The sequence below is a fragment of the Siphateles boraxobius genome, unplaced genomic scaffold (assembly GCF_051911475.1).
Source record: "Siphateles boraxobius isolate OS27281-9 unplaced genomic scaffold, OSU_SipBor_1 30, whole genome shotgun sequence".
NCBI classification, from domain to species: domain Eukaryota; kingdom Metazoa; phylum Chordata; class Actinopteri; order Cypriniformes; family Leuciscidae; genus Siphateles; species Siphateles boraxobius.
In genome coordinates this window covers 10,201,726-10,221,996 of record NW_027508920.1, presented here as the reverse complement: position 1 = coordinate 10,221,996, position 20,271 = coordinate 10,201,726, and the positions used below count along the sequence as shown (strand labels likewise).

The 20,271-nt window shown below is 46.9% G+C and overlaps 1 protein-coding gene across 1 annotated transcript in view; it reads left to right on the top strand.

Moving 5' to 3' along the window:
- The window catches only part of kiaa1549lb (KIAA1549-like b), a 338,844-nt gene that overhangs the window by 199,148 nt on the left and 119,425 nt on the right, over nucleotides 1–20,271 (top strand). The window contains exon 14 of the mRNA XM_077248220.1: nucleotides 15,957–16,087. Within this exon, the coding sequence (XP_077104335.1) occupies nucleotides 15,957–16,087 (131 nt within the window). The remainder of the gene's footprint in view (nucleotides 1–15,956; nucleotides 16,088–20,271) is intronic.

Sequence of the window (20,271 nt, the reverse complement as noted above, 5' to 3'; positions counted from 1 at the left end):
TTGGGGATATCGTGGGACAGGTACAGCATGGAAGAGGGGGTTTTGGGCTCAGTTTAGCTCCTCCTAAATGGCACAAGGCAGGCCCAGCCCAAAGGAGGAAGCTGGTAGTCAACGAGGTGCGAAAGCAGGAGGAGAGGATGAGATGTATAAAGGCCATTTCCCAGGCCAAGCAGGGAGAGTGGATGAGATGGGAGAGTGTGGAACAACGCAAAATGGGCTGGCAAGACCTTTGGTCAATGGAAGAGAGTAGGATCAGTTTCCTTATTAGGTCAACATATGATGTTCTCCCATCACCGCAGAACCTAAACCTCTGGGTAGGAGATGATCCATCTTGTCCTTTGTGTTCATCACCTGCCACATTAAGGCACATTTTGACAGGATGTAAGGTGGCTCTTAGCCAGGGTCGGTTTACTTGGCGCCATGACCAAGTATTGCGATGTTTGGCTTTAGCATTGGAAGGCAAGCGTAGTATGACCAATAAATTGCCGCCTGTTCTAGCAAAACATTACACGCAGAAGACAATATTCCTCCGCCCAGGCGAGCAACCACCAAGAAAAGGTGCTAACACCAATTCTCGCCCAGGACAACTGGAAGCTGCTAGGGACCGGAAGATGCTGGTTGATCTTGATCAACGGCTTATTTTTACACCTGAGATTGCCACCACTAACCTACGACCAGATATTGTTTTGTGGTCTGGATCAGCACGCATTGTTCAACTGATAAGAGTTAACAGTGCCATGGGAGGATGCGGTAGATGAGGCATATGAGAGGAAGAAACTGCGGTATGCTCATCTGGCCACTGAAGCAGAACAGCGAGGATGGAGAGTCCAGGTTTATCCAGTGGAAGTGGGTTGTCGTGGTTTTGTGGCACACTCTACAACCCGGTTCCTCAGAGACGTCGGATTCAGTGGCCAAGAGTTGCGTCGTACAGTAAAGAACTTATCTGAAGCAGCAGAAAGGAGCAGCAACTGGCTGTGGTTGAGACGGAAAGATTCTAGCTGGCTGTGTACAGGCCGCCATGCTACGGTTTCGTAGAATTCTTGAAAACTTGAAAGGTCTGTTGGTTTATTTGTATAGGTTGTATAGTATTTACAGTCATTACGTTCCTGTGTATATTGCGTGAATGACGGGTGGTTGGGCAGATATTGTGTTTTGCGGTAGGTGGTATGCCATACGGAACCGTTGCCACTGAAACTGCATATTAACGCACCAGTGGGGCTCGACAGCCTTAGTCAAACGTGTTGGCGCGTATGGTTGGGTTGCGGAGAGATTGTGAGATTGTGGTTAGGTCTCAGCAGCAACTGTTGGTTTATTTGTATAGGTTGTATAGTATTTACAGTCATTACGTTCCTGTATATATTGCGTGAATGACGGGTGGTTGGGCAGATATTGTGTTTTGTTGTAGGTGGTATGGCATACGGAACCGTTGCCACTGAAACTGCATATTAACGCACCAGTGGGGCTCGACAGCCTTAGTCAAACGGGTTGGCGCGTATGGTTGGGTTGCGGTGAGATTGTGGTTAGGTCTCAGCAGCAACTGTTGGTTTATTTGTATAGGTTGTATAGTATTCACAGTCATTACGTTCCTGTGTATATTGCGTGGATGACGGGTGGTTGGGCAGATATTGTGTTTTGTGGTAGGTGGTATGCCATACGGAACCGTTGCCACTGAAACTGCATATTAACGCACCAGTGGGGCTCGACAGCCTTAGTCAAACGGGTTGGCGCGTATGGTTGGGTTGCGGAGAGATTGTGAGATTGTGGTTAGGTCTCAGCAGCAAGAGGGAAGTAGAGGTCAGTAAGCTGGGCTGAGTTGAGTGGGGGACGGAGGGGGTGACTCTGGGACGCCAGAGTCACTGTCGAGCCCTCTTGAGGTGTCGTGGGCTAGTCGACGAAACACTGAGGACGGAAGGTGCCCACTTGAAGACCCTAGAGATGTTCCCTACTCCGCTCAATCCAGAGGGTTGTTATGGGGGGACCGCACTGTGGTTGCAGCCGTTGTGTGTGCTGACGCGCAATAAACTGTATTAACACCAGACAGAAAATTCACGTCACCAGATGGAAAGAATGGATGGAGAAGCATAGGTTACTGTAAAGCTACGTCTTAGTTGGTGATTATCTTGGCGAAAGCCGAGTACAAATCAGCATGAAGTTTTAACATCTACTCTCGTGTAATGGAAATCATTCACTGACAGGGGCTCGTTGGTTTTCCACTATGGATTTAGCTAGCGGATACAATCAGGTCCCTGTCAGTGAGCAAGACCGGCCTAAGACCGCATTTTGTACGCCATTCGGCTTATTTGAATGGAATCGGATGCCTTTTGGCCTTTGCAATGCACCTAGTACGTTTGCGCAATGTGCTTTCTTTCATTCGGAAGTCACATATTTGGGTCATGTGATTTCAGCCGATGGTGTTTCCACAGACCCCAAGAAGATTGAGGCGGTGGCCCAGTGGCCACAACCAACTAGTGTGTCAGAGCTTCGTTCCTTTTTGGGCTTTGCGAGTTATTACCGCCGTTTTGTGGAGGGGTTTGCTAAATTGGCAGCCCCTCTACATCGGCTGGTTGCAGAGTTTGGGGGCACAAAGTCTCGGAAGAGAGCAGAGCTGGGTTTTGCCAGCGGCTGGACTACCCACTGTCAGAGAAGTTTTGAGAGTTTGAAGGGTAAGCTCATTTCGGCCCCGGTGCTCGGTTATGCAGATTTTTCCCTCCCTTTTATCTTGGAGGTGGATGCTAGCCTGGGTGGGCTAGGTGCGGTCCTTTCCCAGGAGCAGGGTGGTAAAGTAAGACCTGTGGCATATGCAAGTCGTGGCCTAAGACCCACAGAACGTAATATGTCAAACTATAGCTCTATGAAATGTTTTTGGCTTTAAAGTGGGCTATGGCTAAGAAATTCAGAGAATATTTGTTAGGCCATAAGTGTGTGGTGTACAGTGATAACAATCGTCTCAGCCATCTGAACTCAGCTAAATTGGGGGCGACAGAGCAGCGATGGGCATCACAGCTTGCTTGCTTCGATTTATGTTAATCTATTTTTATGATTTTAACTTTTGTATTTGAATAAAGCTGCTTCATATTTGGTACTCCCTGGCCTATGTCTCTCTGCTCATGCAGTTCTTTTGGTTACGAACCTGTGTGCCCCCTGTCTTGGGGCTGAGTTCCCGGTGTATACCGGGTGGCGTAGTCAACAATTATTTTATTGTTTCATACATTTCCCTCCAGTAAACTGATGCTACTGGCCACATATATATATATATATATATATATATATATATATATAGAGAGAGAGAGAGAGAGAGAGAGAGAGAGAGAGAACAAACCCAGTTCATGACAGATATTATACAGAGATCATACTATCCTTACTAATAGTAATAATAAATCACATTTAGGCTCAATATTAAGAAATGTGCATTGTGCAATAAAGTAGTACTCCAAATAAAGTTTAATTATAATTTGTATATCAGTAACTCTCACGTGATATGCCAGTAAATATGTTAGATTTTTAGTATACTTAGTATGAAATAAATTTATTTTAAATACATTTTGGTCCATGAACTTTTGTTTTTAAAGTTTTAATGATTTTCTTCACATTAATATTCATTATATGATAAGAATAGGATCTTTTTCATTTTATTGACTGTATTTCGGCATAAAGAATGAATGAGAAATGCAGCCTTTTTTTTACCTATCAGGCAATCACATTCTACGATACGTGATCTGATGAGTTAGGATGTCGCCTGAGAGCCCAGTCACCATCGAGTGTAAACTTAACGAGCCAATGCACATTGCCGTGCAAGATTTGCATCTCGCGCTCCGCCCCACTGCGCGGGTATAAACACGGAAGCAGATGCAATTCACATTCAGCTTTTTGCTTTCAATCCACCCATGTGTTTCTGGATGCGGTCATTACCTGGCACCAGCTGACAGTTATGGTCGTTGCCTCTCATGTCTGGGCGTCAATCACGTTGAGGTAGCTTTCATGGATGAGTCATGTGCCCACTGCGGGAAGCTTACCATCATGGTGTTGCAGTCGAGACTCGAGTAGTCCCCTCGCCTATATCCTGATCTAACTCCTCTTCTGAAAGGAAGTTACTTTGGTGAATAGACAGGATGACCTGAGGATCACAGTGGTGGCTAACCCACTGAGTCAGTCTCCGTGGACAGGCTGCCTCCGCCCTGCATGCAATGGCTCTCCTGCAAGTGTACCAAGCCAAGGCACTTAAAGAGCTGCACAAGGGTAGTTTTGACCCAGGGCTGATGCAGGAGCTGCGCACAATGACAGACCTCGCCTTGTGTGCCACGAAAGTCACTGCGCGCTCCCTTGGTCAGACGATGTCCAACTGGGTGGTCCAGGAATGCCATCTCTGGCTGAACTTGACGGATATGAGGGAGTCTGAAAAGTATCGATTCCTCGACCCCCCTATCTCCCAGGCCTGCCTCTTCGGCGACGCAGTTGAGAATTTCACCCAGCAGTTCTCAGCTGCACAGAAACAGACAGAGGTGATCAGACAATTTCTGCCGCCGGCTGCAGCCCCCCACCTGTTCATTGCTTAGGGCACTCCCTGCATCTGCCTATGCTCCCGGTCAGCCTCAGCAGCAGCTTCCACCCAGGCCACAGTGTGGAGCCGGTCACAGGAAGACGGTGACCGCATCACTCTCTCCCCTGGAGGAGGGCCAGGTGAAGAATATTTTGTTTAGTTTTGTTTCTGTTCCCAAATTATCAGTAAAAAAAGCAGTTTCCTCTATCTCTGGGTCCCAAGAGGGCGTGGATGCCCCTTTGCTGCCTCATTGCGGGTACGTCTGTGGTCCCTCTGGTCTGGCTTGTACGGTCTTGGGGGCCTGGGTAGTGCTCACCAGCCTGTCTCGCTGGCTGATTTGGACCATCAGACTCGGCTATGCGATTCAGTTCGGTGGTGACTCCTCCTTCCCCTCTCACACAGCACCCCCCTAAAAATAAATAAACAACAAAATAAAAGTAAAGAGGCAGCCCCTCACGGACGACTGCAGTATATAAACAAAATAAAACAACAACATAAATGTTCCAGGCCTGGCCCTCTCGTCCTTCACTGTTGTCAATAATTTAATCCTTCTGGAGCTCCTTCGTGGGACTTGAGACTTGTGCGGCGAGCAGGTGTAATTTATTAAAACTTACGCCACCGCGCCCCACTCTGCTTGCCACACTTACCATGGATGACACGCCAGAGCCCACCGCTTATTCTGTGCCTGATCCTGCCGCGAATGAAGAACCAGAGTGAATGCCAGAGGCCACATTCCTAGTCCTAAATCATCGGTTCAGCCTAGTCTTAAGTGGTCTTTGTCTTTTCTGTTTCCACCCAGTCTCAAGTCATCTTTATTTCTGCTTATTCTGCCCAGTTCCAAGTCGCCTTCATTGCCATTGCCTCTGCCCAGCCCCAAGTCTCTATTATTATGAATGGCCTCGCCCAGCCTCCCTCTCCCTCCTTCACTGTCAAAGCCATCCAGTTCCTCGGCCTTGACTCTGTCTCCCTTCAGACCCTTGGCTCCTCCTCTAATGCTTCTGCCCTGCTGCTCGGATCTGCCGTTGGCTTCTCAATTGTCAGCTCTGCCTTGGTCTGTGGATCCCTTAGCTCCAACGCAGGCCTCCGACCCATCGGCTACACATCAAACCTCTGACCCATCACCTTCTCCTTGGCTCAGTGCTCCCTCGGCTCAACCATGGTCTGTCATCCCTCTGGCTCCACCCTGGTCAATTGTTGCTCTGGCTCCACCTCAGACTTTCTGAGTCTCCAGCTGCACCTTGACCCACCGACCATCTGCAATGTCACATGTATGGTCATGTTTAGTTTCATTTTCTTATTCTGTTTAGTTTCTAGTCATGGTTTTCTTTTTCATAGTATTTGCCTGTGTTCTTGTTCATTCATTTGTTGCCATTCATTTATTTCTGATTAGTCACATACCTTTACCCTGTTTCTGTTCATGACTATCCTCTGTGTATTTAAGCCTTCAGGTTTCTTAGTTATTTTTTCTTACATTAATGCTATTGTATATGTGCTTTGTTCTCGCTCTCTGTTATTATTAATGATTGTGTTTTGATCAAATAAATGTAACCTTGGTGAGCATAAGACACTTCTTTCAAAAACATAAAAAAACCTGAATTATTCCAAACTTTTGACATGACTGTCTCTAAAGGACACACTATAGTAGTCATTTCTCCAATTTCAATAGTCAGGCTTTTTGGAATTACTCAATCATCACAAAGTTAAATTTGAGGACGGGGAAGCATGAAAAGAAAGTATGTTTTTTACGTCTGATCCTGAGATCCCTATAAAACCAACAGAAAATAGGATAAGCATATACTCACAGCAATAAGATTATTATTTTATTCAAAATGTCTGTTCTGACCACACAGCTATGTGCACATTAATAGTCTGTAAGTTGAAATCTGACCCCTCAACAACCTTTCTGTCACATTGGTTGACGCAGAGGATGAAGCAGGATCCATGTGCAGCAGTCTTTTATAAAATAAACTCACAACTTCACAAATAGAGACTCAGACTCAAGAACAAGACTCAGGAACAGAATAACCAACATTGTATAACATTAAACAATGACAAAGACTTAACTAGACACAGGGCTTAAATACACAAACAAACCGGAGAGCTAACAAGATAAGACAAGACACACCTGAACAGAACTAACTATTCAATATGTAACCATAGAAATAAACAATCAGGGGCTGAGAAAGACTATACTGAACTAATAAACAGATAACCAGACACTGAAAAGAACAGAAATCAAAACAGACTGCCAATGTTACAGAATGCCCCTCTCCCAGAAGGTGTGTCCTTACGCCGCAAAAGACTTCACAGGGGTGGGAGGGTGGGCGCACTGGAGGCTGACGAGGGCGAGGCCTAGTGGGACAGAGAGCAGGACAGGGTGGAGTAGGCGGCTATGGTTCAGGGGGCCAGGGCGGAGCAGGTTGTGCAGGGGGCAAGGTTGGAGCAAGCGGCGACGGTTCAGGGGGCCAAAGAGGCGTCGGCTAGTCAGGGGGCCAGGGCGGAGCAGGCCATGCAGGGGGCCAGGGCGGATGCGATGCTTCAGGGGGCCAGAGAGGCGCCGGCTGGTCAGCCGCAGAGGCGGCCATCTTGCCCCGAAGACACAGGCGTAAAGGCTGCCATGTTGTCCGAAGACACATGAGTAGAGGCTGCCATCTTTTCCGAAGACACAGGCGTAGAGGCTGCCATCTTCTCCTAAGACACAGGTGTAGTGGCTCCCATCTTGTCCGAGGGCTCTGGAATGTCGGCGGCCATCTTGTCCAAGGGCTTTGGAATGGTGGCGGCCATCTTCTCCGAGGGCTCTGGAACCTCGGCGACCATCTTGTCCGAGGGGTCACGGGATGGAGTTTATGTGTGTGCTGCCCACATACACAAAATAGCCGTTGCCATGATGATCAGTGCTGTATCATCCGGAGCTGATTCAGGCACGGTGGCCATCTTGTTCGAGGACTCTAGAAGGGCGGCCATCTTGTTCGTGGACTCTGGAAGGGCGGCCATCTTGTTCGAGGACTCTGGAAGGGCGGCCATGACGGGAAGAATATCAGGCTCGGCAGACATGACGTGAAGAAGCTCAGGCTCGACAGGCATGACGTGAAGAAACTCAGGCTCAGGAAGAATCTGGTGTAGCTGGTACTGCAGGGGTGTCACGTTCCTCCTCCGTGACCTCAACAGTAAATGCAGAGCTGGCCAGCTGTAATGCCATGTCATTATACTGTTCAAGACTCCAGCTAGGGTGATGAAGTGGCATAAGGGAGCTGAGCGGCTCAGATAGCCCTCCACGAAAAAATATCATTAGGCATATATCATCAAAAAAAAGTAAATGTGCCAGCTCAATAAAGGCCATGATGTATTCCTCAATGGGCCAGTCTCTCTGACAGAGACGCATAATCTGTGCTGCTGAATCCATGTTATGGTCAGTTCTTCTGTCATGTTGTTTGAAGCAGAGGAGGAAGCAAGATTCATGTGCAGCAGTCTTTTATTAAATAAACTCACAACTTCACAAATACAGACTCAGACTCAAGAACCAGACTCGGGAATGGAACAACCAACATTGTATAACATTAAACAATGACAAAGACTTAACTAGACACAGGGCTTAAATACACAAACAAAATGGTCCGAAAACCAGTCAGTATCTGGTGTGACCACCATTTGCCTCACGCAGTGCAACACATCTCCTTCGCATATAGTTGATCAGGTTGTTGATTGTGGCCTGTGGAATGTAAGTCTACTCCTCATCAATTGCTGTGCGAAGTTGCTGGATATTGGCAGGATCTGGAACACGCTGTCGTATACGCCGATCCAGAGCATCCCAAACATGCTCAATGGGTGACATGTCTGGTGAATATGCTGGCCATGCAAGAACTGGGATGTTTTCAGCTTCCAGAAATTGTGTACAGATCCTTGCAACATGGGGCCATGCCATATCATGCTGCAACATGAGGTGATGGTCGTGTATGAATGGCCCTCAGGACAACAATGGCCCTCAGGATCTCGTCACGGTAACTCTGTGCATTCAAAATGTAATCAATAAAATGCACCTGTGTTCATTGTCCATAACACACGCCTGCCCATTACATTACCCCACCGCCACCATGGGACACTCGATCCACAACATTGACATCAGCAAACCGCTCACCCACACGATGCCTTACACGCTGTCTGCCATCTGCCCTGTATAGTGAAAACCGGGATTCATCTGTGAAGAGAACACCTCTTCAAAGTGCCAGACGCCATCAAATGTGAGCATTTGCCCACTCAAGTTGGTTACGACAACGAACTGTAGTCAGGTCGAGACCCCGGTGAGGAGGATGAGCATGCAGATGAGCTTCCCTGAAACGGTTTCTGACACTTTGTGCAGACATTCTTTGGTTATGCAAACCGACTGTTGCAGCAGCTGTCCGGGTGGCTGGTCTCAGACGATCTTGGATGTGAAGGTGCTGGATGTGGAGGTCCTGGGTTGTTGTGGTTACACGTGGTTTGTGGTTGTGAAGCCGTTTGGATGTACTGCCAAATTATCTGAAACGCCTTTGGAGATGGCTTATGGTAGAGAAATGAACATTCAATTCACGGGCAACAGCTCTGGTGGACATTCATGCAGTCAGCATGCCAATTGCACGCTCCATCAAAACTTGCAATATCTATGGCATTTGTGGTGTGTAATAAAATTGCACATTTTAAAGTGGCCTTTTATTGTGGCCAGCCTAAGGCACACCTGTGAAATAATCATGCTTTCTAATCAGCATCTTAATATGCCACACCTGTGAGGTGGATGGATTATCTCGGCAGAAGTGCTCACTAACACAGATTTAGACAGATTTGTGAACAATTTTTCAGAGAAATAGGCCTTTTGTGCACATAGAAAAAGTCTTAGATCTTTGAGTTCAGCTCATGAAAAATGGGGGCAAAAACAAAAGTGTTGCGTTTATAATTTTGTTCAGTGTACATACATTGATACATACATACATACATACATACCATCAACTGCCTGTAAAATAAGGCTTTTCCAGTACTATAGCATTTCCTTAATATATTACACATGCAATATGTGATCATTTGCAATTTATTATACTTCTAAAATATAAAAACGTCTCAGGTAACGACTGTAACCTAGGTTCCCTGAGAACAGGGAACGAGACAATACGTCATCGATGCTATGGGGAACGCCTCAGGCGTGACAGGTGTCTGGAATCAAGTATCAACTCACAGCAATCATGTTGACCAGCGACAGCCCGTGCTTCATCAGAGCACGCAACCTGGATGTATAAAAAGGGCGCCTTGAGACCGTGACAACATCCTATCGTCTGAAGGGACTGTTGCAGGCAGGCCCCGAGGTATGGCAGGGAGACGTATTGTCTCGTTCCCTGTTCTCAGGGAACCTAGGTTACAGTCGTAACCTAAGACGTTCCCTTTCGAAGGGAACTCAACAATACGTCATCGACGCTATGGGGAACGAAATACCCACGCCGTCATACTAAGGGGAGTGCGTGCCCAATGGCAGTGACAACTGTCAGAACCAGTAATACAAAGGACACTAAAACCACTCAACGTAGGTCATGTTGGGCTGTCAGTGACAGCGCTCCCTACCGGTCATAGCCCAAGCTAATGAACCGAGAAAACTGCCAGAACATAGTTCATGGGAGGTATATCTGGGCCAGCTCAAAGGCTTAGGACCACAACTTCCTAATAGAAGGGGTCCCTTCTAGGGAGTGTGGCTAAGGGACCCAAGGGACCCCAGCCAGTCACTATTCAGGAGAGCATGCCTCCTGACATGCCACCAGGCTGGCCTGGTGATCTATACTAAGACGCATAGTCTGGCCATTGTCTGTCTGTCCAAGATAGAGCCTCTGGAAACTGGCTTGGAAAAGGCATCCAAAACTGAAGGCCTGCAAAGCTGGCAGAAACCATTCAGTTCCGGATCACAGAGACGGGACCACCTGGAGAGTGTAACTCAACCTCAAGCAATGACGGAAGTCGTCCACTCAATCCATGGGTCTACCCAGTGCTCGTTCTGAACACTGAGGGAGTAAGAGAGGGATCAAAACCAGGTCTGCTGAGGCCAAGACCTGATTACCCCCTATGTGGGGAGCTCCAGTACATGAGAGCTCATATCAGGAAGGCCGGTGAGGCCTGAAACCTGACGACCACAGCATGTGGGAGCTCATATCAGGAAGGCCGGAAAAACCTGTAACCTGATACCCAGAATATGGGAGCTCATAATCAGGAAGGCCTGATAAGGCATGTAACCTGACAACCACACCACATGGGGCATTAGAAAGTACATGAAACAAAAGTGCATGTACTTAGCCATTCTGAGTCCAGAAAAGGCCTGGATCAGAATGTGGAAGTTAGCTAGAAAGGCGTCTTTCGTAGCATACTTTGACGACAAGACGCATCTGGAGTGGGACCCGAGGTGATAGACTTGGGTCTGGGCCACATAGAAAGGGACCGAAGCGTACAGCGCATGACCCTTACCATAAAAATGGATTTTAGAAAGTACACAAGATGTTCCATCATGTGACTTACCATAAGTATGGTTTTGACATGACCAGGAAGGCCAGATGAGGCCTGTAACCTGATAGTCAAAATGTGTGGGAGCTCACATTCAGGAAGGCCAGGTGAGGCCTGTAACCTGGCGACCACAGTATGTGGGAGCTCACATTCAGGAAGGCCGCGTAAGGCCTGTAACCTGGCGACCACGTATGTGGGAGCTCATATTCAGGAAGGCCGGGTGAGGCCTGTAACCTGGCGACCACAGCAATAGGTGGGAGCTCATACTCAGGAAGGCCGGTGAGGCCCGAAACCTGGCAACCACAACCTGTGGGAGCTTACTTTCAGGAAGGCCTGGTGAGGCCTGTAACCTGAAAACCACACCATGTGGGGCTACTTCCAGAAAGGCCATAAATATGGATTTTATAAAGTACATGAAACGGAAGTGCATGAACTTAGCCATTCTGAGTCCAGGAAGGCCTGGATCAAAAAGTGGAAGTTAGGTAGAGAAAGGCGTCTGTCGTAGCATACTTCGACGACAGGACGCATCTAGAGTGGGACCCAAGGTGAAAGACCGAGGTCTAGCCACATAGGAAGGGACTGAAGCTTACAGCGCACGACCCTTACCATAAAAAATGGATTTTAGAAAGTACACAAGACGTTTCGTCGTGTGACTTACCATAAGTATGGGTTTAAGAAGGTACGGAGCGTACAAAGAAAATAGATGAAGTAAATGTGCATGTACTTCATCACTCTAAATTCAGGAGGCCGGTTTTGAGGCCTGAATTTTGCCCATGATCAGGAAGGCCAGATGAGGCCTGTCACCTGATAGTCATAGGCCCAATATGTGGGAGCCCATTACCAGGAAGGCCGGGTGAGGCCTGTAACCTGCAACCACAATATGTGGGAGCTCATATTCAGGAAGGCCGGGTGAGGCCTGTAAACTGGCGACCACGGTGTGTGGGAGCTCACATTCAGGAAGGCCTGGTGAGGCCTGTAACCTGGCGACCACAATATGTGGGAGCTCATAACCAGGCAGGTCGGGTGAGGCCTGTAACCTGGCGACCACGGCATGTGGGAGCTCACACCCAGGAAGGCCTAAGAGGCCTAAACCTGGTGACCACAGTGTGTGGGAACCCACATTCAGGAAGGCCGGATGAGGCCTGTAACCTGTCCTGTGGAAGCTCATGGGGGATCATACTCAGGAAGGCAGGGTGAGGCCTATAACCTGGCGACCACAGTATGTGGGAGCTCATATTTAGGAAGGCCGGGTGAGGCCTGTAACCTGGCGACAACAGTATGTGGGAGCCCATAACCAGGAAGGCCGGCTTGGGCCTGTCACCTGCCACAGAATGTGCCGGGGCTACAGTGTCTGGGAGCTCAAATTCAGGGAGGCCGTGTGAGGCCTGTGACCTGACATGTCAAAGCCCATCGCCAGGAAGGCCGGTGAGGCCCGCAACCCGGCAACCACAGTATGTGGGAGCCCACACTCAGGAAGGCCGGGTGAGGCCTGTAACCTGTCGACCACAGTATGTGGGAGCTCACATTCAGGGAGGCCGGGAGAGGCCTGCAACCTGACATGTAGAAGCCCATCACCAGGAAGGCCGGTGAGGTCTGTGACCTGGCGACCACAATTTGTAGGAGCTCATAACCAGGAAGGCCGGCTAGGGCCTGTCACCTGGCGACCACAGTGTGTGGGAGCTCATAACCAGGAAGGCTGGATGAGGCCTATAACCTGGCAACCACAGTGTGTGGGAGCTCATAACCAGGAAGGCCGGATGAGCCCTGTAACCTGGCGACCACAGCATGTGGGAGCTCACACTCAGGGAGGACAGGTGAGGCCTACAACCTGACAACCACAGTGTGTGGGAGCTCACGTTCAGGGAGGCCGGGTGAGGCCTGCAACCTGACACCACAGTACGTGGGAGCTCACATTCAGGGAGGCCGGGAGAGGCCTGCAACCTGACATGTAGAAGCCCATCACCAGGAAGTCACCTGGCGACCACAGTGTGTGGGAGCTCATAACCAGGAAGGCCGGATGAGGCCTGTAACCTGGCGACCACAGTGTGTGGGAGCTCATAACCAGGAAGGCCGGATGAGGCCTGTAACTTGGAGACCACAGTGTGTGGGAGCTCATGTTCAGGGAGGCCGGTTGAGGCCTACAACCTGACAACCACAGTATGTGGGAGCTCACATTCAGGAAGGCCGGGTAAGGCCTGTAACCTGACATGTGTAAGCTCATAGCCCGGAAGTGCGGAATGAGGCACACCGGGAGTCAGAAACTCAGTAACCCCCTCTTTCTTTTCTTTTTTTTTTTTTTTTTTACTGTTTCACAAGTAAAGGTAAGGCGCTCCTATCAACCAAGCTGAAGCGGGCCATCTGAGAATTCATGAGCTCATCATGGGCCCCGCCCCAGGCCTGATGTAGGAGGAGCCTTGGAGCGATGGTGGATAGGAGACAAGATCCAGGGAGGTTGACGTTTGGTCTGAGAACGTTTGTTCTGGATCACCTCCCTAAGATTGTGCCTCCCGCGGGAGTTACGCCTCCTGCGCGCCCTGCTCCCTGCGCCCTGCTTCCTCTGCGGGAAGCGACACTGGCCTTCTGGGTCTGTCTGTGATCCTCAGACCACGACGGACCAGGCCCTCCCGCCTGCCTGGGCAGGGCCGAGGACCTACACGGTATGCAGCTCTTAAACGCTGCAGAGCGCGCCCTCGCCTCCCTGAACTTATCGACCACCGTGTCGACGGAAGGTCCGAAAAGCTCGAATCCGGCGAATCGAGGAGAAAGGTTTTTTCTTTCTCCCCGATGTCAACCTGGTTGAGCCACAGATGCCTCTCAGTGGCCACCATTGCCGCCATCGATCGACCGATGGAGGCAGCAGAGTGTTTGGTGGCCCGGAGAGACAAATCCGTGGTGCGGCGCAGCTCTGCAACCGTGTCAGGGGACAGACCGGCCCCCTGATCGAGGTCCCGCAGCAGGTCGGCCTGGTAGGCCTGAAGGACCGCGAGGGTGTGCAGAACCGCTCCTGCCTGACCTGCTGCTGTGTACGCTCTGCCATTCAAGCGTGATGTAGTCTTAAGCGGCTTGGATGGCAGGGACAGAGCTCCTAGTGACGAAGACCGACCAGATGCAAGATAGTTGGACAACGTCTCGTTCACTGGTGGCATCGACACATACCCGTGCTCCGCGGCCCCATCCACAGCAGCGAAATTATTCCGCTGATGCAGATGAAGACGCGCAGAGAACGGGTTCTTCCATGCTTTCTCGATCTCAGAGTGGAGATCAGGAAGGAATGGAAGGCTCGTCCGGGCTGGTGGTTTATGGGAAGGGAGTAACCGATCGTCCAAAATACCACGAGCAGGTTCCTCCCGGACGCGCCTCCATTGTAGCTGTAATCTGTTGGTGGCGCGCCCCATAACATCCACCAACTCAGCGTACACTGGGCAGGACGGCTCAGATGGTTCAGTCTCAACCAGAATGACATCAGCAGCAGCCAACTCCTGCCCGGCCCGAAGAGAACCAGTTACAGATCCATCTGAAAGAGAAAGAACCTCTTCAACATCGATCTGTAACTCACACTCATCAGCTGGCAGATCATCCGCGAGGTTAACGCCCCTCTCCAGACGATCTGCCAGCTCCATCTGAGAGCCCCACGAGCTCACGCGCCGCTGAGCCTCAGCCCGAGCGGGACCAACACCGCGGGGTTCAGATGCCGCGCCCACTTCCCTCGAGAAGTGGGACAGACAAGAGCGGAGAGTTCTTAGAGAAAAACTCTCACAGTTTGCGCAGGAAGCTCCCTCGAAAACTTCCCGCGCGTGCTCCTCTCCCAGGCAGAAAACGCACAGATCGTGTGAGTCCTCCGGTGTCAAGTATCTGGGACACGGGTCGGCACACTTGCGGAAGGAATTTACTCCCCTCTTCTCTGTACGCTTCATATTTGCTTTGTTGAACTCTTCAAACAGACACAAACAGTCCCTGAAGACGAAAAGATGTTGTCACGGTCTCAAGGCGCCCTTTTTATACATCCAGGTTGCGTGCTCTGATGAAGCACGGGCTGTCGCCGGTCAACATGATTGCTGTGAGTTGATACTTGATTTCAGACACCTGTCACGCCTGAGGCGTTCCCCATAGCGTCGATGACGTATTGTTGAGTTCCCTTCGAAAGGGAACAAAATATATTAGATAATAAGAAGTCTGAGTGGAATCTTCAAAATTAAAAAAACATCAACACTATACTATTCATAAAGTTCAAGCTTTAGCACAGCTACTATACTGTGTTCTTTTAGCTCTAGTTTTTAATATAATATCACCTTGGAATTATTAAAGGGATAGTTCACCCAAAAATGAAAATTCTGTCAGTAATTACTCACCCTCATGTTGTTCCAAACCCGTAAGACCTTCGTTCATCTTCGGAACACAAATTAAGATATTTTTGATTAAATGTGAGAGCTGGATCACTCCTCCATAGGCTTCTAAGGGATTTAAACTTGCCAGCCCCGAAGAGTTATTAAAGACATTGTTAAAATAGTCCAAGTGACTACAGTGGCTCAATCTTACGTTTATAAAGCTACAATAATTATTTTTTAAAGCTTTAAAGCTTTTCTCAAATTATTTTTCTGTGATAACTTATTTACATTATGTGATGTTTTTTTTTGTTGTGTACATTTTGAGACTTTTTATTTAGAAAAAAAAAAGTTATATCTTCAAAGTCGAATGGAATGAAAAAAAACTTTGAAGCTGAATATCTCAAAAGCGCTCAGAATGCAGATAGAAACTTATAATTCCTAGGTGGCAATAAGTATGTGTGTGTGTCTGTTTGATAATGTGTTGTTGCATTTATATGTATGTGTATAAAATGATGAAAACAAAGAAAAAATACATTTTACACATCCAAAGACTCACCACTGCTCTTTGTTGCTATGGTTAATTGCAGTAGGTTGCCGAGTGAGGACGGTTCCGTCATCAGCAGCGAATCGGTGAAGGAGGTCTCGGGAAAGGGTTTGAGTGTGCAAAAAGCCACAGCTCAGCAGAAACTCACAAAGGAAGATACGAAAAAGAGTAATGGTGAGAAATGCCTCCACTGTTTCAGTTCGTTTTGCACTGGTGCTGTCAGGCCACAAGCCATCAGTTAACTTTTTGATGTCCTGGTCTTGTGAGGAAAAAAAGTCACCCTTAAAAAAACCCTATAGTGAGCTGCCTCCATAAATATTTGAAAGGTGGTGTGTTCTTGATTTGAAAAGGCAGGATTCCAAAAGGTATGAATGATTAGGCTATGAATAATTAGGCTCCAAAATACCTACTTTTGGTCAAATTCTAATGCAGCATTGTATCCACTGTGAAGAGTTTAATCCCACATTGCATATCAAGCTCTTTGGATAGAATAAATCCATGATGGTTGGCAAAGTGAACAAATGTTGATTTATATATGGTCCTTCTCAAAAAATTAGCATATTGTGATAAAGTTCATTATTTTCCATAATGTAATGATAAAAATTAAACTTTCATATATTTTAGATTCATTGCACACCAACTGAAATATTTCAGGTCTTTTATTGTTTTAATACTGATGATTTTGGCATACAGCTCATGAAAACCCAAAATTCCTATCACAAAAAATTAGCATATTTCATCCGACCAATAAAAGAAGTATTTTTAATACAAAAAAAGTCAACCTTCAAATAATTATGTTCAGTTATGCACTCAATACTTGGTCGGGAATCCTTTTGCAGAAATGACTGCTTCAATGCGGCGTGGCATAGAGGCAATCAGCCTGTGGCACTGCTGAGGTGTTATGGAGGCCCAGGATGCTTCGATAGCGGCCTTAAGCTCATCCAGAGTGTTGGGTCTTGCGTCTCTCAACTTTCTCTTCACAATATCCCACAGATTCTCTATGGGGTTCAGGTCAGGAGAGTTGGCAGGCCAATTGAGCACAGTAATACCATGGTCAGTAAACCATTTACCAGTAGTTTTGGCACTGTAAGCAGGTGCCAGGTCGTGCTGAAAAATGAAATCAGATGGAAGCATGAAGTGCTCCAAAATCTCCTGATAGCTAGCTGCATTGACCCTGCCTATGATAAAACACAGTGGACCAACACCAGCAGCTGACATGGCACCTCAGACCATCACTGACTGTGGGTACTTGACACTGGACTTCAGGCATTTTGGCATTTCCTTCTCCCCAGTCTTCCTCCAGACTCTGGCACCTTGATTTCCGAATGACATGCAAAATTTGCTTTCATCTGAAAAAAGTACTTTGGACCACTGAGCAACAGTCCAGTGCTGCTTCTCTGTAGCCCAGGTCAGGTGCTTCTGCCGCTGTTTCTGGTTCAAAAGTGGCTTGACCTGGGGAATGCGGCACCTGTAGCCCATTTCCTGCACACGCCTGTGCACGGTGGCTCTAGATGTTTCTACTCCAGACTCAGTCCACTGCTTCCACAGGTCCCCCAAGGTCTGGAATCGGTCCTTCTCCACAATCTTCCTCAGGGTCCGGTCATCTCTTCTCATTGTGCAGCGTTTTTTGCCACACTTTTTCCTTCCCACAGACTTCCCACTGAGGTGCCTTGATACAGCACTCTGGGAACAGCCTATTTGTTCAGAAATTTCTTTCTGTGTCTTACCCTCTTGCTTGAGGGTGTCAATGATGGCCTTCTGGACAGCAGTCAGGTCGGCAGTCTTACCCATGATTGCGGTTTTGAGTAATGAAACAGGCTGGGAGTTTTTAAAAGCCTCAGGAATCTTTTGCAGGTGTTTAGAGTTAATTAGTTGATTCAGATGATTAGGTTAATAGCTCGTTTAGAGAACCTTTTCATAATATGCTAATTTTTTGAGATAGGAATTTTGGGTTTTCATGAGCTGTATGCCAAAATCATCAGTATTAAAACAATAAAAGACCTGAAATATTTCAGTTGGTGTGCAATGAATCTAAAATATATGAAAGTTAATTTTTTATCATTACATTATGGAAAATAATGAACTTCATCACAATATGCTAATTTTTTGAGAAGGACCTGTATACTTGAGTATTTTTTCTACCGTGGGCACTTTTGGTCCTATAGGGTCTTAAAATCTTTTAACCATCACAGAAACATTTGCAACAACTTTGAGACTTTTGTTTAAAGCAATTAAATAGTATATTTTTTTTTATTAAATGGAGATTAAAATCTACACATAACAGTAGTTTACATGGAAAAATAAATAGTTTTTTTATTATACTTATAGTTATTAAAGAAATTATATACTTCAAAAGTTTGAACTAAATGTAATATTTTCAGACACTTAACTGTTATTTACAATTAAATAAACATTTTATTTATTAAATTTATATTAAAGTAAGTAGTTGAATTTAAGAGGGCCTTTTTGTCCCACTTAAGAGGGCTTTTTTGGCTTTTGTAGGACTTCCTTACATCTTTTTATCCGCAGCAAATTAGCTCTAAAGAAAAAATAATAATCAATCATAACTTGTTATAATTTATTATGAATATTTGGTTCAGTTAATATAATTAACTTGATGTAGTTAAATTAATATTACAATCAATCCACCTGTTCGTCTCGTGAACACTCAGTGTTAATCGTTTAATAATTCTAAGAAATGTTCATTTCCGGGGAGGGAAATGTCTTTTCTTACGGTACAGTACTACTAAGAGCCTATAGTCAAAATCTAAATCGTAAAATAAACTTTGTTGCAAGCAGAGAACCAGAACCAAATACGTATTGTGAACAAGTTTTATTAACTAAATCACAAACATAACTAAACTAAACACACATACATACATGCATAGGTAAATGGTGAGTGACAGAATGAAACCAGCAGGAAATGGAACTATGGAAATGATCAATTTAACAATGAAAAGAACCATCAGTTTATCATTTTCAGAGCACCACATTAAATGTATACTTGCATGGCATTTGCAGTGAAACATTTCGTGAAGTTCCTGAAAAAGGATTTAGTCTCAATCGATTTCTTCGGCGTTGACTGAAGAATTGGTGATGAACTTGCATGGTTGGTTTGTCTCTGTTCCCATGGCTGGAGTGCAGATTGTGCCCTGCCGGCCCTGGGCCGGAGAAGACACGCAGAGCAAATAGGAGAAGGGTGGAAGTCGGGAAGTCGGAAGAGTTGATGGTTGTAGTTGCGATGGACGTCTTCTGCATTGAATGAATACATTGTGCCACCCTCCTGATGTTGTCCTTCGATTCTGTTCTGGTTGAGAGAGTCCTCTCTTCTCCTGAATGAGCAAATGGCTGGTTGTGGGCCAAGGCCTGCTGCCCTGGGGCCTAGTGTGGCCACTCAGGACAGCTATGCAAGCTATGCTTGTGTAGAGGACATTTAAAGTCTGAGAAAGGTCCCACCTCTCAAGGTTGGCTCGACCAATAAGAAAGGGGGGATTTACAAGCGGGAAATTCCTCTTTTGGGAGGATTTATGGCTCTGTCTCAAGTGTGGTTAGACATAGGCCTTGCTGTTTGTATTCATTTATACTCAGATAGATATAACAAACACACACTGCATTCTATGAGAAGGTGATGTACACTAAAGTGTCATTAAATGAGGACTGGTGGGGTTACATTGGCCGTTGGTTCTATCTTAAAATACTGTATATAGTATCAAAGACATAATAGTATCAAAAGACACTACACAAGACAGTTAATCATTCACACAATGTCCTGGGGTGCATGTTCATTTACAGATCAGTTTGTCCATAAATTAATGCAGGGAAGTCTGTTTTAAGAGCTGTGGTCTTTCCTATGGCCTCTGCTTTTTTCACATGATCGCATTTTTAACAGCAATAAAACAAACTTATCTGATCGTAGTCATGGTAACCAAGTTGACTACGTTGACTTACCGAAACAGGCCAATCAGGATGCTCTCTGTCTTACATGCGCTTCATGAGGCACACACGCACACTAGCACACACACGCAAGGTCTCTCGTTCTCTCGCTCTCTGCCGTGCACGCGTTCTACACGGTTTGGAGCACAGTATGTTCTGTCTCGCATGCGCGCTCTTGCTCGCTCGATCTAGATTCTGGGAGATTTGAACTAATTTGCGGGCATTAGGAGCCGCTATCAGTATGCGGGAGACTCCCGGAACTTCCGGGAGACTTGGGATGTCTGTATGTATATCAGTCTGCGTCAGTTCAGCAATTAGTAATTCAGATTGTGGATACATCTCTTCTTCTTTTATCATGGGCAGAGTGATGTGTGTAGTAGTCTACCAAATCAGTGAAAGTATAAATCCTTTAGTTTAAACTGTCA